Here is an 18,049-nt window from a genome sequence, read left to right as displayed (position 1 = left end):
GCTAAAGATATGATGCCTATACGCATGGTTGAAAAACCAGCTCTATGCAGAGTGTAGGGTAAAGTTGGAGGAGCAGCTCAGAGATGTCACCGTTGATATGTGGTCTGGTCACACGTCCGAACCACATCAGGTCTTACAGAACAGGAGGCATTAAAGCTGAACTGAACAACTACCTGCAATATTCAAAGAATAAAGTAGCATAATCATCCTCAACTTTACCTTTTTATTTTATTTTCTTTAATCAATGTTCAGTTCAGTATACTACCTCTAAAATGTTTGAGACAAGTTTGAAACAAGCAATTTGTTGTACATATTAATCATTTTATTTATTCAGTGTTTAACATCAAGCCATTTGGTAGGTTGGTTCTGTTGAATGTGTGTCACCTATTCATTCTGACAATAAATAATTGTATTTTATAAGCCATAATTAACCTTCTGGTTTGTTTTGGGTTCTGTCCTAAGGAAAATACTCTTAAAACTGTCAATTCAACATTATTATTGTCAAATATACTGTATATCGTGATAACTATCGACATCGATCAATATTAAAAAACATATCGTGAAAACAGTTTTGGCCATTTCGCCCAGCCCTGCTATACATCCAACTAAACCTCTCTGAAAACTGAATGGGATGAAGTTGACACCCATGTTATATGCCCCTTCATTATTTCCACTGGTTAAATACCTCTCTCTCGCTCTCTCTCTCTCTCTCTCTCTCTCTCTCCATTCTTCTCTATTACTGTCTTCTGCTATCTCTTTCCTATTTTTCCTTTCTATTCCTGTCTGTTCATTTGTCTGTAGTGCGTGGAGGCCAAGATGTCCATTCTGTGGCAGGTCATTACATGACCACGAGTTTCCTAATGAGCCCATTAGCCGCTTCAGGCCATTGCTTCCTTTCTTACGCACCAGTCTTTCCTTTTCTTCTGCTGTACTCCTCCATACTTTCCCAGTTAATCAAATCACGTCCTTCTTCTAACCCCCAATCACTGAGATCAATTATCACATTTTTTTCATCTCCTGTCGTCTCTCATTCGTGGTATCTAGAAATTCAGGGTTTTATCCAGATGATGTAACAGCTACAGTGACTTTGATCTGTCATTTGGGCTGTAGTCACACAGGCTTAAATGCCAATTTTCAATTTTCTTTTTCATTTCCCACACATGACCATAGTTCTTGTAAAAATACTTAATTGATGCGAAATATTGGATTGTTTATATGAAGAAAAAATAAACATATTTTTCAAAATTGTAAACAGCAACACTCACAGAAAATTCATTCAGAGCTAAGACACACTGATGCCAGTAATCGTTTTCCATCCACTTTAGTATTGTCATGTCTCTCCTAAAAGTTTCCTGCCCAAAATACCAAAACAGCTTCATATCTCTTCTTTCTCCTCCACAACACTGCAGTAATGTTATCTGCTGGTCGACTTGAAAATATTTTCTTTGTGTTATTTTCAATTGATAATATCTCAACAGTTATTAGCACATGACCGCATTCGGTCAAATTTATGTTTGATAACTTTTTTTTTTTTTTTTTTTTTTAACAAATCATGGTTGTATTCTAATGTTTCATTTCACTGTTTTTGATTGTCTATTTGGATGTCGACCTATTCTTTGGGATTCATATACTAATGAATTACTTTCATCAAGGAGCCAACCTATTGATAAGAGTGTAGGAGCCATTTTTCAAACACTTTGATCTGGAGATCGTTGATGATTCCCAAACTTTTTCTTTTTCATTGCACAATTGCACATGCTCCACATTGTCATACCTGTAACAAAACCCAGAAGAGAACCCTAACCCTCCAAGAATCATTGTAACAGTCACACAGAAATTCTTCTTCCTCAAATTCATGCCTTCATCATGTTGCGTCTGCCCAGTTTTAGAAGCAGTCTGTATGTAGTCTTTACAAACAAGTGTAATTGTCTGACAAAGGTTAAAAATGTTGATGGAACTGCTGGATAATTAGTTTGTTGAAAATAGATTATGCAACCGTTTCCCTTTAGTCCATATATTTCTTCTTTTATGTTTCTCTATCAATTTGCAGCCTTCTGATTGTTATGATGGAGGCTGGTAAAGGTGGAAAAGGAACACCAGACTTCCTCATCAGCCTACTCAAGCTATGAGAAAACGACAAATTAATAGGCTTTAGCATCATCTTTAATTGCCTATTAGTCTTTTAATTACAGACACAACAGTTAATTGAAGACTGTATAATTTAAGGGCAGCGTTTCACTGCAGAAAGGTGTGGGTGTGATGAAGTGACGTATTCAACAGGATGACTACCTGAATATTTGAGTGTTTCTGTTTTCAGCATGAAAAGTCGAACACTGAAGGAAAAACTGGAGCCAGCGATGGCAGCTCTTTAATGGCAGTATTTTTGGGTGCTCTATTAATAACACATGCACAGCATTCATTGCAGGCTGTGTATCGTTTGGAACGCCGTTTTAAGCACTGAGATTTTCTTTTAATCACACACCAAGTTGATATGCGTGACACCATAACGACTAACACACAAAAGAGAAATCACACATTACACAACTTGATTCCCCCATCTGTGAGGCTAATGAGGGTGAGTTATGTGATCAGTTTAAATGTTGTGGAGAAGTTTTGGACTCCTACACATAGACACAGTTACACAACAGTTAACTCCGTCCACACAGAGAGGCTGGCCAGCCAACGTGCCGCGGGTTCCTATCTATAACTGCAATAAATACCACAGGTGCCAGCAGCTCCCACTTAAATTTTCTTTGCCATCCCAGTTAACTGGTGTGTTTTAATTAATGGAAAGACAGGAAGAAAAAATAGCCTGGTGAGAAAAGCTGGACATGTTCAGTAAATGATGTGTGGAACTAGCTTTTACAGGGTCTCTATCTGTGATAATGGCACCTGTACGGGCAATTAAGTTACGATGCAATTTTCCTCCTGTCAAATATAAAGCAACAGGGAGAAAGAAGCTTTCAACACATACAGTCAGGACAGGGGATGTCATTTATTGGATTCCTGATGAGTTCAACAACTGGATGTTCTGTATGGTTGAGGGAGTGTAGGAGCCTGTGAAGACTCTAAAAATTGATCTTCTGTAGGACTGGGCAATCGATATTCGATCATAATGAGACTGTATATGGTGTTAGATGTTGGACATCCTTATATCCTGATATGACATTAGTGTTTTTCATGGTTTTAAAGGCTCATTACAGTAAAGTGATGTCATTTAATAAACTTACCAGACTGTTCTACTTGTTGTAATCTTTACTCACTTAGGTGTTACATCCACATTACTGATGATTATTTATTAAAAATCTCATGGTTCATATTTTGTGAAGGTACCAATAGTCAACTCTACAGGAGCTATATTGATTATTTGTATATATATATATTTTTTTAAAAATGAATCTAACTTTGTTGGCAAGTTCTAGTATTTATGAAGTGCTGTTTTCAACATATCCAGATATATAACGTTTATAGTTGTCTAGCCTAAAAATATTGCGATAAAGGCAAAATAACCCAGCACTGATGTGTCGTTTTTTGCTGTTACTGAGCAGGGCCGACGCTCGTTCTGCTGTGACAGTTCCACGTTTGAAACGTTATACATGTACCCTCTCTACCATACTTGGTCACTCACTCACTTAGAACATTTGAAATTTTGCAACATCCATGAAAGCAGAACAAAAGTTAACAAGAAGACAAGAAGCTCAACCATATTCACACAGTGTCCATTTTCCTCTGGCATCATATTCAGAGTGGGAAGCTCATGTTGTCCTGCTGTGCTCCAGGCTGAGTCATAAATGTAGGGGATCCCACAAATCATCATAATTTGACTGCTTGATCAGTAACTGGAAAGACAATGGATAATGAAAGTCCAGAGGGATACCTGGCCACATTTCAAGGCAAAAAACAACATATTTGATAACCCATGACTTACCATTAGACAGCAGCTAACGTAAGCATACAAACACTTCCATGCTAACATCACTGTTTCATAGAGCAACTCGATACAATAGGACAGTTGTAAATTTATTCTGAAATATTAGCGCACAATATGTGCACAAAATGGTTGAATGCTAACGTTAGCTGCAGTATATCAGTAAGCAATGGATTATCAAATATCCTATGTTGTTTACCTTGAAATATGGCTAGATGTCCCTCCGCATCTTCACCTTTGTCTTTTTAGCTGCTGACCAATCAGGAAGCAGCCAAATAATAACAATCTGTCAGATTCTAGAGGGGTGGAAACAGGGTTTCAAGAGTTTGCAGCCTTTATTGATTGCTGATTGTCTGGACAATTAAGTTGTAAAGTTATGTTGTAACGTCTATCGTTAATTATGTAAGGAGATACGGCAGAGAGACGCAGAGAAAACACATCCAATATTTTGAAAGTGGACATCAGGGCACATTTTGGATTTTATGACTTGCTAGGAAACACAAACTGGACAAAGACACACGCAGTGTGTAAAATCTGTCATACAATAATTATCAACCACCTTAGCTGTTTTCACCTGAACGTCTGATACATACGTTGCGTATGTATAATGTAACAATTAAAATATGAATACAGCGTTGGAGATGGCGCTCTGTTCGTTCCCATCAAAGCTGCTCAGTGGCAAATGAAGCCAAACAAGCTCGACTTCCCGGCTATAAAATTACCCGGATTTTTCGCTGTGTGTGGCCCATAGAGCGTGCAAACCAGAGACATCCACTGACCGAGTGGGCTAGCTTCTGGTTTAGTACCTGGCTAACCTGAATAGAGATCAAATTATTTAATTGCGCAGCCTTCAAGACTTTTCCAAGTCTTTTTGGGCCCCAGTGCATCACGTGACATAATTACACAGTGTGGCCACTATGAAGGTTGGCTTCAAAGCTTTACTGGGGGCTTGGTCTGCGCCCATAAAGAATAACTGTTATAGCACGCCCACCTAATCAAGCATGAATTAAGGAGGCGTCGTCAACTTTTGTGATTGTGCCACTTGAAAACACTATTTTTGCAGATTACAGCACACTTGTAATGTACTGCATCTGATTTATGTTTTGTTTTGTAATGTTTATGGACTGAGGTGGGTCACACAAGCCCTTTTCACACAGAGACTCCACATTATCATCGCAACGAAAGCTCGCCTATACGCTGCCTTTGGTTGTTCACACTGAACCAAGCAATGTGTTAATCTAAACATGTATCCGCTGAATGTTTATAATCATATGGAAGCAGTTTTTAATGTGTTGTGATTGAGATCCTGACCCGCCATGCATACTGGAAGTTTTTCGCTCTAAATTACATAATTACATAATCACCATCAGTAAACAGGACGCTGACTCTCACTCACGGGGAGGGATGCTGTTTTCTGGGGAAAAGTTCACTGAAGTCTCGGTCGGGAGGGCTGACCGTCACAGTGACTTTTTTCTATACAAGTTTCCAGAGACAGTAACTACAACTACACACTAGTGGAAGGTGACAAAGACATGGTGAGTTAGTTTTTTGCTCTAAATTACGTCACGTAATCACTGCCAATCAACTGTAGGAGCTGCCCAGCTCTGCTGCCGGGGACAGACGCTGTTTTTTCGGGCAGAAATGTGACAAAGAGTCGGTAGGACAGACAGGATGACAGACACGTATGGATGTGGTATTTTTTTCCTCATATAAGTTGCCAAAGACACTACCAGTTACCACATTACTGTTGTTTGGTCCTGTAATGTTGCTTTGTGGGTTGAAGTGTGGGACATTTATCTTTTATTTGATGAGTGAAGGATCTGTTTAGTTGTCAGACTGTGAACTCCATCAGACCGACACACCCCTGATCCGCCTCCTCTGGCTTTTCCATTCACACAGACGCCGGTTCGCCTCTGCTGTGGCATTGATACTACCTCCGGAGGTGGATCAGAGCCACAGTCTCTCTCCGCATTTGTAACTTTAACACAGATGGCAAGGCAGAGTATCGCCCATGATTCCTGCACTAAAAGGGCAGCGTGAATGGGACTACAGATACTACAATTAAAAAGATACCATCTTCCGGCCCGGATGGCTCCTATTAGATCAATTTTCCGATCCAATCCTCGCTCACTCTCCTGCTCCTGCTCACGTCTGGTCCCGACCCACTTCCGCATTTGAAACTACAAGCGGACAAGAGGTTTGTTTTGCCCTGAGCAGTTCAGCTGCCTCTGCTCGCCCCACTGACAAAGAGTCAAAGAAAGAAAGTCTGTCACTGAAAAGACACAAAGCGGAGATGTGAAACAAAGAGGGCTCAAACCAGAGTAAACATCGGGTCATCATTTGAACGGTGGCGAAAGGTCCGTGAAGATATGGACCCGGTGCTGATACAGCAGCGTTTCTGTTGAGCAGGTAACCTTCGTCTTTATTGTGGATGTTGTGACACAGATAACTTTCATGCCGATGCTGCTGATGACTGTGAAAGCTGCCGTTAGTTTGTTTCTGTGTTATTAGACGGTGTCTGTCTCTGCAGTGTTGTCAACACTTGTTTACTTGTTCGACGGAGACGTTAGCCTCTATGCTAGCATTGTAAGCTAACAAGCTAACATTGCTAACATGTTTACACCAAATCAGCCTATTTATTTGCTCGTGGCAGCTAAATGAAGCAGCAAGTAAGATGAATGAAGGAATGGATGAAATCCCAACGCGAAGCGGAGGGGTTTCGGATTTATTTCCGGATTTTTATCTTATTTGTCCGGATTTATTTCTCCATAACAACCTCTCGCCCGGTCACTGCTCAGCTGTTTTGCTAACCCTCCTCCCGGTCTTGTCCGTTTGTTTTCAACGAAGCCTTTGCTAAATCAATATGATGGATTATCATAAATGCGTTACGATGTGTGTATTTGTGTGTCTTATCTGTCATAAACAAGAGATTACGGTTTACGGACACGTTTGTGTTGCGGTCTGGTGCTACTCAGACAGCAGCTGGGACACACACAGTTGCTCCGAGACTCACACAGGTTTGTTTTTCAGCCACAATGTGGAAGCGATCGTTGTGATGAAAGCTGACGGCAGCATCTGTTAGTCTCTTGGCCCTCAATAACTTTTAGAAGTGTCTAACTTGGCTGTTGTAACTTATTACGTAGCTGTAAGGTAACGTAGCTAAGGTAGCTGTAGCATGCTTATGACGTTACGCTAGCTTGGCTGTGGAGCTTAGCTGTGGACATTGTAATGACTTACAAGATTAACGTTAGTTTCAACGTGCATTGTAATAACTTTATCTGTGAATCCGACATCGTTACTCCGCATTCAAAGCTGGGCTGTATTTGGTTTCTGCCGTCCGGCTTGTTGCTCTTGGTGCTTGTTGCGGGGCGTATAAAGTTTGTTGAAGAGAGAAAAAAAAAAGCTTGTTGCGGGAGGGGGTGTACTCCGAGGGGAGAGCGATACAAGCTTGGAGGGGAGGGGTTAAGGAGCACAGAGGGGAGGGGTGTGTGTGGGGGGGGGGATGCTTTTTTTAAACCTTTCTCAGATCGTAGACCAGAGCTTTAATTTAGTTAATTCCATCCTGAAGACAAAATGAGAAAGCGTACACAGGTTATATCTACTGGCCAATGAAACACTGGAATTAATTTGGCCTTCATAAGCAGATGTAGCACAATGACCAGGTATTAGAAGGAGCACTCGGGAAGAGCGGGCCAGCAGTGACTCATTCCTGCACTGACATCATTGTTTATCATTAGCATCTGACCTTTTACCTTGCACCTTTCCCAAGAGTCACCCAGCTCAAGAGGCCGATGATTAGCCTGCATCACAGTGACGTCATAGTCAGGTTAGCCTGCAGGCTCTCAGTGCAGGGCTGACGAGAAGGAGCCACATTTACATTAAGATGGTCAACTACACTCTGTGTGGAGGATATCTTGATCAAAATCCACAATAAGATAGGACGATAAAACTACACATGATTAACAGCACTTAAAAATGTCATTTTAATACAATATACAGTATACTGTATCAAATATCCGTTACTCTTAGATAGTGTGGCCCTCTCTCGGTTGATTAAAATCTTTTAGCCTTCTAAAAGAGTTGGGTGCTCCACCTACAGCCTGTATTTGGCTGTGGTGCACTGAGTCATGTGTCCTCCGATATCTGAACCTTGATTAAAGGACCTATTTGTAATTACCAGCCATCCAGTTCAACCGAATAGGGGGCAGTATTTCCCCCTTTCTCAAGGTTTAGTTCAAACCCTTTTTGCCATTTATCTTATATTTTTCATTTGTTTTTATGCAAATTCATTATTGCACGTTGTTAAATTTGTAAAGACCGAAATAATTACCTCTATGTATATATTTACGTACCCATAGCTTCAACCATTGCTCACTTGCATTCTTTTGTTACACAATGACTCACTATCGCCCCCTGGCCAGGAGGACTTATTAGAGAATGTATTACAAGAAGAGACGGCCCATACCTGACTGCTTGGCAGTGGAGAGCTCTGCAATACAGTACATAGGCGTCTTGGACATAACACCAGATCTGTTACTTCTTCACACTCTGTTGATAGGGTTAGTTCATTTTTTAAACTAAAATTATGTCCAGATCTTATGAAATGCACCTTTAAATCTGGCACAATTTCATGAATTAATGTGTAATGGTGATTTTGTACAGATATTTCTTTCTTCTTTTATTTTTTATCTAGCATAGTTTTATCAATAAAGTCAAAGACAAAGTTGCCTTGCCCTTAACATTTCAAAACTGGGTTGGAGATTTGCTTAAAACATAATGTAAGATGCTTCACTCCAACTGATCTCACTGCAGACATCTTCAGCATACAGAACAGCACTGTGTCTGCAGACTGAAACTATCAATGAAGAACTACTCTACATCTGCAAAAATAGACTGCAGATGCAACTGTGGTGCGTAATGACTACCTGTGCTTAACTGAAAATGAAAGGGCCTTATACAGTACATTCTACATTATAAAATAAAGAAGACTTTATTTGTTGCATTTGATGTGTGTTTGCACTAGATTAAAAATGTATAACAACATAAAACTGGTCCAGAGTTGATTAATTTAATCTGATGATATGCCAGTATTAGGTTATAACAGATATACTGGGATCAGTGTATATGGTACGGTGGCTCAAAGATGCAAAAAAACTAACAAACAAAAAAAATAACAACCTTGGCCGAAACACAAAAACAAAACAAAGAACACAACACAATCATATCTTAGCAAAGACAATGACTGTCTATTGTGAAATGTAGATGTGTTACCTGTAATGTCTTTACAAAATAGTTCAATAGTAAAAATAACAGCCAGCTGTTGTTTAGGATTGAGGTAAGGATTCCTTCATTGTGTTCATTATTCAGGAGGATTTTTACCAGGAGCTGACTGATCCACAGAGGTCTCCTCCAAACTGACTTGATAATTAAAACTGGTGAAAACACTGAATAAGGCAGCTTCACATTAAAAATCAGTGGAGACATCAAGAGGGGCTGTTAGCCAAGATGACGCTAGCGTTAGCTCAGCTTTTTTGTAGGTACTCAGGTTATTTAGAGATAGGGCTGCACAATTATTTGAAATATTATCGAAATCACAGTATGGCCAATTGCAATATCCAAAGTACAGAAGCTGCAGTTTTTTGTTAAAAGTAATGTGTGACAAGTGAGCATACAATGAAGTACTGTAGTGCTTTTTTTTTTTGCCATATCATGCAGCCCTATTTTTAGGTTCTTTCAGTGTTCATCCTTCACAAGGTTTTAACCGAGTGCTGAATTATCCACAGACAGACAGACGGCACTTAAGGAAAACTCTGAAATATGTTTGAGGTAATATCTTGGTCACAATTCTCAGTGATTTGGTCCATGTAGTGCCATTTGTCCTTTCTTTTGAGCTGACACCGTGATTTGCTAACTGTCTAAATTTAACCACCAAAATGGAGTCTGTACATCTTCTGAGTGTTGACAGGAAATGAATCTCCAGATGACAACGGGAACCTAAAGTAAACTGTCCCATTTGCAAAAGACTGACCAGAAGCAGAGCATGATGACACAGCAGGCACACACACTCTCCCTCTCTCGTCTCGCTCTCCTTCTTTGTCACACACACACACACACACACACACACACACACACACACACACACACACACATTCACACACTGTCTTATTTGCAGACTTGAGCAAAGCACACAATAAAGGTTCAAGAGGGCCACGTTGTAATTTCCTTGAGGGGTCTTGTGGGCATCCAGCAGGATTTGACGATTGACATCTATTTGTCTCATCAAAGTAACTTAATACAAACATGAGAGAGGAAACTGAAATGTCCCCTTCATTTGCTATAATTAGAAAACAGCTTCAGCGTGTGGATTCTAGTAGAGTCACTTAACCAAGTGCAGACAGAAGAGATTTCTGATGGTGATGTATTGATTTTTGATATTTAAAAATAGGTAAAAGGTTTTTAATAGTGTATGGCATCATTTAATTTTATTGTCTGTAAACAAAATTGAGTACTATGTGTAAAGATGTGTTAATATTTTGTGTTAATATCTGAGATTTTCATCTGATTGTGTTGCCCTCCTGAACTCCTGGCCCATGGAACAACACCTGAGCAGCACAGCCCCAGAGGGACCACAGGGAACATTGTTTAGATCATACGCAACAGAGGAAGTCAAAAATATAAATAAAATAAAATACATATTTCATACATTTTCCTTTACCCTGCTATTTCACACATCGTGATAACACCATTCTCAGATATCATCAACCCATCCAATAATTGATTATAAGCAACAGTATTCTGTAGATTTGGAGTGAAATCCTCTGTGCTTTCTACGATATCAATCATTAAGAAAGCACTGAGCAGAGGATTTAAGAGAGCTCTCCAACATTTGTGTCTGTATGGAAAACATTACGCTGGGTTTTCTCTCCAACCTTTGTCAGTTTAAGATTTTTGGTTATATTAATAGGGATGCAGCGTCTTCACTATTAACCACGGTTTCAAATTTCAGTTAGTTTCAGTTATACAGAGGGTTTCTGTTCTAACCCTCAACGATAGTAGATGAGAGATGTTTTTAATTTCTTCGCCTTTCTTCCTTGGGGGACAAAATACGAAAGAAAGCCTCTACAAGAAATGCTCAAGTGATTTTCTACATCCCTAGTGTTGTGAAAGAAATCAATGCATTACAATTGTGAAACTGTAAAACCCTGATTTTTTACTATAATCATACCATTAACATCTTTAATCATTGCATCCCTATATATGTATCGTTTTCTTCTCACTCTGTACTGTCCCTACATGTAGCACAGAATACATACTGTACATTATTCACGCACGTTAACAGGCTTTGACTGGTCTTTATATGGTACAAGACTGCATACTGAAGATGTAATCCTAATTCTCAAAAAGGAAGAGGAAATTATAACCTTTTAATAGAATAGAATATCAAGTGTATTCATCTGCGAGGAAAATGAGCAGTGGAGTGAGGACTATTTGAAAAGATAAACACATTGAGATGAGATGCCTCAGGATCTGTCTGATTCAGCTTAGCAGCTGACTGATTGACCAATCCTATGTGCGTTTGCTTCTAAGTTTCTAATCAGCGCAGCAGATCACAATGTCGGGGTGTAAGGAGTTGTTCCAGCAAACAGATACAAGCGTCACAATTGGCTACATTGATACACACAAACCACAAATCAGTCAGTCAGTCAGTCAGTCAGTCTCTCTCTTGAAGAGAGAACGCTTGCCTCTGGATGTCACTTCTAACAGCTGTAATTACAACTAAGACTGACAGTTTAATTTCCACACTGCCCTGTTCCCAGGTCAGCCATTAGGATGGCACTTTTCCACTTCTCGGACAGGGACGGTTCTGGCTATTCTGGAGAGAGATGTTTGATCTACCAATGATGATGGATAATGAACTCTGCTCTCACAGCAGTCACTCTTTTATTGCATCGAATCACAGTGGCCCACAGGTCAATTCAATTTACATGGTCCTGTCTGTTCATGAGGGAGGAAAGACCTGGCTATTATGATCACCGAATTTCTGCATATCTTGGGAAAATGAACCAGCTCAAGTAGTTTTTTCACCTGTACAAAAAGTGCTAGACTATCTCGACCTTGAAGTGGAGGCGAGAAGGGATCATCCAAGATTAATATTATGTGGGGACATCATGTAGCTAATAACTGATTTAGCTCCCAACCTCTGCAGACTGTGAAACACCTTCTACCAGAGAAACAGAATTTACTGATGACTCAGGATATACTAATCTAAGGTCACGAAGCTCCCAGAAAATCAATTCACAGCCTCATTCTTGCCAACTTTTAGACCTCAAAATTAGAGAGGATATCAAAATCAAAGTGGTGATCTCCTTGCGAAAACTCTGAGTTTTTCCTGCATTCTGCTGATTTTTAAAGAGCAAAAATAACAAAAAGAGAAGTACACAGCAACAGCACTTTTACTTAATTGCTAAATAATTAATTCCATTTGTAATTCTCAGGAAAGAATGCAGAACAATTTCGCCCTCTGCTGTGAACTTTTGTGTATGTCTGGCAATAAACTGATATTCATCAGTTTTCATTAATTCCTCCATTTTTGACCCTTGTCCCTGAGAGAGTCTGTGAAAGCCACTTCACTGCTCTATGTTAGTCAGTCTCTTGATGCTGATTGATGATTGATGTGGCAGATTTTACATAGACTTTCCATAAGAAAACAGGAATTTTCACAAGATTTCCAAGATGTCCAACACTACTACCCAGGGCTCATTTCCAATGCTCTCTTCAAAACCACTGCTGCACCCCAGTCAATAGTAATCCTGTGTAAACAGGGCTTAGCGCTGACTAATTATAATCTGTGGGAGGGGGAGAAGAAGGAAAAAAAATCAGTATTGCCAAGGTGACTACAGGCTCAACAACAGCTATGTGGAGACGGTTACACTTTATTTTAGACATTTGTCTCTGATTCGTAAAAACTGAACATAGTAACATAATCTAAGGTGATGAGTTGTTCTTGTTTCAGTATAGAAATGATAATACTTTTTAAATTATTCAATTGATCATGGTCCCATTGTATAGGGTTAATTGCAATCGAGTTATTTTTCATTTTTTTTAAGAAATCAATCAATCAATTCTGTCTCGGAAATTAGAAAAAACAAACAAAAAAAAAAAGACCATGAATCCTGGATAAGGATGGGTACAAAAACCTGGTATTTAATGAGCCCCGGGGCTAAAAGACCTGAGTATCAATAAATGTTGACATTTCTGGTTCTGCCAACGCTTTTGGAGAAATTCAAACTTTGGTCTCACACATTTTTGTTATTTCCATATCCAGAAGAGTATGTCTGTTGCATGTGCTTGGGATAGGACAGCTCTCAAACACAGACATACAGAGATCCTGCTCCTAGTGACAATGTTGGAGAGAAATAAACACTCAAAAGTCCTGTTACAGTTCACTAAAGTTGATACAGACAGTGCTTGAACAGCCACAAGTGCAACAAGTCTTTTGTATCTAAGTACGGAAACACAAGCATACCTTTCCAAACATCTAGTGAAAGTTACAACATACAGGTGGAGAAATGCAGTTTTCATCTCCTGTTGCCTCATCTGCCTCAGGTATGTCAGGTATACCTGCAAATTTGGATGATTCATTAATTCATAAATTAGAGAGTTATACAACGAAACAGATTTTAATCTCAATTAGACTTTTACCTGGTAAATTTAAATGCACAATATGTAATTTCAGCCACTGGGGGCTCCATATCGAAACAAAACATTAGACATTTGCGGAGTGTTTTGTGGTGAGGAGCCGCTGCTCAGAGGCGGCTAGAGTTTCGTGGACTAAGTCAGACCTGAGGAATAACGTCACATAAGATTCTGCTCTGATCAGGAGTCGTTTACTGGCAGGAGGAGAGATTATTTTTTTAACTTTTCTGATTAAAAAGTGGATTTATCTTCAATCCCATTTATCAGCCAGACTGCAGCAGCGATCTGCTGAGGAGACCTCAGTTGTCTGTGTGTCAGTTTATGTCCCGTTACAGAAATGTTGACTGCTGACTGGAGCTGGATGGGAAAGGTACTTCATAGAGACATCACAGAGAGGAGGGGAAAGAAGAAGAATCACAGTCTCTGGCGAGTGGCTGAATAGTGAGAGTTTACCTCAATTTAAAACACACAAACACACACACTCTCCTTGTGGGCCACTGCTAATGTAGTAAAGTAATCTGTCTGTTAGCAGCAGATAAACACTGCATTAAACAAAAACCACAGCTGGTGAAAATCTAGCCGACATCACTCAGGCACAAATGTTCACAAATGAGGTAAAATTTTAAAGTTTTATTCACCTTTAAGTGATAGCGTGTGACTTTTGATGTAGGGTCGAGATGTAGATGACTGTAATCTCAGAAGCAGTGTGGAAAAGCAGTGCGCAGCGCCAGCAGGAAGCAGTGCTATGTACTGCTGAAACCCTACCAGCAGCAAGACATATTTTAGCCACTTAAAACAATTCCCAACTTAAATATGTATATCCATTCAAGTGTACACCATTTTGGCGCATTATGTTGCCATTAAACAGCCTTTTCCTTCCTTTCACTACATTCCCTCAACCATACAACATCCATATTCCTACGCACAGGCAGAATGTTAAAGCCAAAGGAAAAGGCTGCACAGCAACGTAAAGCGCCAAAAATATTAAAAACATAGCATACCCTTAAACATATATATTTTAGGTGGGAATCATTTTAGGTGGCTAAAATACGTCTTGCTGCTGGTAAGGTTTCAGCAGTACAAAGCCTTGCTTCCTGCTGGTGCTGTGCGCTGCTTCTCCACACCAGCTGCGAGATGACGGTCATCTACTGCAGGCAACACACTGACTAAGAATAAGTACCTCATGCAATCCTACATCAAAAGACCTGAACTATCGCTTTAAGTTTAGTCTTGATTGCCGCCTGCCATGCCTTGGAAGAAGCAGCGGTGACCTAATGAAACACATCGTTACCTCGAGGAAACTTGTGGATTTCTCTGATTTGAACATTGTTGGAAACATTTGGGGCAATGTAAGTACCCCGCTCAACAACATGAAGAACAAAGAGCAAGTCGTTTCTGATCATTTTTATACAGAATTCCTACATATTATATCTTTAGGGTACATAAAGGACGTATATATTTTTAAATAGGCTACAGTATGAGAAATCAAAGCAATGTCAATAGTTTTTTTTATTTATTGAACGTAACACAAAGAACCAATAAGAGATTGTAAGGCAGTATTGGTTAAATGTAATGGTACCTTTAAAATCTTCATCCATTATTCTGGATAACTGCCAGATGTATTATTTTTTGATTTACACAAATAAATAAAACATAAGGTCGAAACCTCAGTTTTGGGAATAAAACAAAAAATAAATAAATAAATAAAACATTATGCTACCTGGGTTGTCCATAAATGCAAATTTATAAAACATTACATGCAAAATAATACAAAAAAGGTACTTTGTGACTCACTATTGCACCATATTTTTGAATACCACATAGGACTCATAAACCATATATTTACATATGGGAATTAGAATGTGTGAAAGCTCTGTTTCCTGTACATTTCTGGCACAGTTCTAGCTTGGCAACACTTGATAAAGAAATACAAATCACCTCAAAATATGATCCACTTTCTTTAAACAATGACTATCTGTAGTTATTTATAAACTACAAATATTAGCTATATGAGATATCTCTTATTTATAGGAGTTTTCATGTAGTTGTGTGTGCGTTAATCCCATGAAACGGGTTAGGAAGAAGCTTCTACTGTGTCATCGGTCATTTGGCTGATGACACAGTAGAGAGCTACACTCAGCTTCCTGACCAGCGTGGAAGCTGTGACTCACACCCCACTGCAAGCTCAACCATCCGGTCAGGAGGGGCAACCCCTCTATCTCTGGCCATCACACAGAAACACGCACACGCGTGCTCACACACACACACACTTGATGTGTCTAGGGCTTAGAAAGCCTGGGTTTTGTACAGCCTGTCTCTGAAATTGGTTTCCATTAGCTCCACTGTGATTATTAACTTTCCATTGATGCAGCAGCATAGTCAGAGGCACAGTGACGTCAAGCAGTGTCCTTGACGGAGAAGCAGCACCCAGTCACCTGCTGAGGAGTTCAACAAGTGTGCCTGTGTGTGTGTGTGTGTGTGTGTGTGTGTGTGTGTGTGTGTGTGTGTGTGTGAGTGTGTGTGAGTGTGTGTGTGTGTGTGTGTGTGTGTGTGTGTGTTTGTGTGTGTATGTGTGTGACAGAGAGAGAGCGAGAGAGAGGAAGAGAATTAGACAATGCCTGTGTGTGTATGTGTGTGTATGTGTTTGTGTAGAGAAAAGAATTAGAGAAGAAGAGCGTACTTACTGCACAGAGCAATGATGTGGCTGCTGTCTTCGTGGACAAACTTCTTAGTCACTGCTTCCTCCATGATCTGCTTCACCTGCACACAAAAGAACCAGAATTTACCACTATGTCTGGAATCTATGTCATTGTCTTTATTTTAGTCATTATAGCACTAGTCATCACCATTATCACAGTCAAAGTAATCTGCATCAGGATCATAGGAAGATAAAATCACAGGAAATCATAAAACACAACTCATAAACTCGACATGATCACCACCGTGATAATCTACATAGTTTTCAGACAAATAAAAGTCTTTTTTTCAGCTCTCCTGGGCTGATATGTAGAAAAAGTGATTTTTGGAAGTGCAGTGCAGAAACACCACAGCAATTAACACTTTGAACCAAAGATAGACATAAAATGGTTAATATGCCAAGCCCACAGCAAATGCCTTCAGGCCCTCTTACAGCCCACAGTTTGACCGTGTTGGACACAATGAATAATACAGATGAATAACTGATGATTTCACAATAATAGGGATAAGAATGAAAAAGGGGTTTACGCTTGAAAAAAGTCAAAATGCCCTCAAAATCAGAGGGGTTCAAATAAGCATGGATGTGCTGAGGTTACATGTGTTCGGGTGCGTCCTCAGGGGAGTATGAGTGTGCTCTGTGAATTTCATGCCAAGCCACCTATTACATATTGAGTATTATTTGCGTACATAAGGTCATCTTTCAGAAAGCATGAATATTCACAGCATACAACATTCATAGAAGACAGGATATTATATTTATCACGTCGTGGTAGCAAACAGTTGGTCATGGAGAAATGTTGACCTAAGGTGGCACAAGATGAGTTATGTTATTGGAATATATGCAGCAAACTGTAATGACTATACTACCTCCTTAGTGCTGGACAGACTTTAGGGGTGATGTTTTTTTCTTTATTTAAAAATATTACTATGGAAAAACAGGAGTTGTATCAATAAACAAGGTTTTAAACTAAGAACTGCAGTTAAAAATGAATCATAAAAAAGTCTTTCTGTAAGTATTCTTAATATTTGTTCCTCCTATAAATACATTACACTACACACTTAAGGTAACCATTCAGAATAGTTTGGTTGCTTTTATCGTATCTACTTGTAAGTTTTACATTATTTTTATTACTTTATGGCAATATGAAAGCAGCATCTTTATGAATACTGACCTCACATTATGACTGTGCGCAGCAGTGGCATGTTGTTCCGGGGGTTTCAGGTTTATTGTGACTCAGTACTCTGATTTGCAAATGGAGCCCCCATTCTGCAGCTTTGATGAAGCCAACTGCAGATTACAGATTTTGCATTTTGCTCCAAATCTGGTGCCTATATCACCCACAATGCCTCTCGACTGCAGTCAGTTCAGTCTGAGATTCAGTTGTGCTACACTAGAAGTGGGTAATGTGGCCTGGAGCTGCTAGCCTGGGGATGAGAAGTAGGCCCACACCCCAACATTTGTTTCATTTTCAAACTTGTAATCTTCAGCCCCAACTGATGCTGACCGGAGACACAAAATGCTTTATCCTATACAACTTCTTCACAAATGCAGTAGTATTCCCATCAACTGGAGACACTCGTGTTTAGTGGTGTCTTTGTTTCAGTACATACAACACTCTCACAGGTGAACTTACTAAATACAATGAAAAACAATTCTCTGTATTCAGTCCAAACAGTCCCCTTCGGTCCCTGCTGATATAGGGGCAAAAACCTGTGCTAAGATCCCAG

At 39.6% G+C, this 18,049-nt stretch overlaps 1 protein-coding gene across 3 annotated transcripts in view; it reads right to left on the bottom strand.

The window, feature by feature from the left end:
* Positions 1-18,049, bottom strand: part of sgsm2 (small G protein signaling modulator 2) — a 109,605-nt gene that overhangs the window by 74,539 nt on the left and 17,017 nt on the right. For all 3 annotated transcript variants that reach the window (XM_084351454.1, XM_084351455.1, XM_084351456.1), the window contains exon 2: positions 16,309-16,384. In XM_084351454.1, coding sequence (XP_084207580.1) covers positions 16,309-16,384 — 76 coding nt within the window. The remainder of the gene's footprint in view (positions 1-16,308; positions 16,385-18,049) is intronic.

This window comes from Pagrus pagrus (genome assembly GCF_965226575.1).
Source record: "Pagrus pagrus genome assembly, chromosome: 4".
Lineage (NCBI taxonomy): Eukaryota > Metazoa > Chordata > Actinopteri > Spariformes > Sparidae > Pagrus > Pagrus pagrus.
Note: the sequence above shows the minus strand (reverse complement) of the source record. Positions and strands in the feature narration are given on the sequence as shown.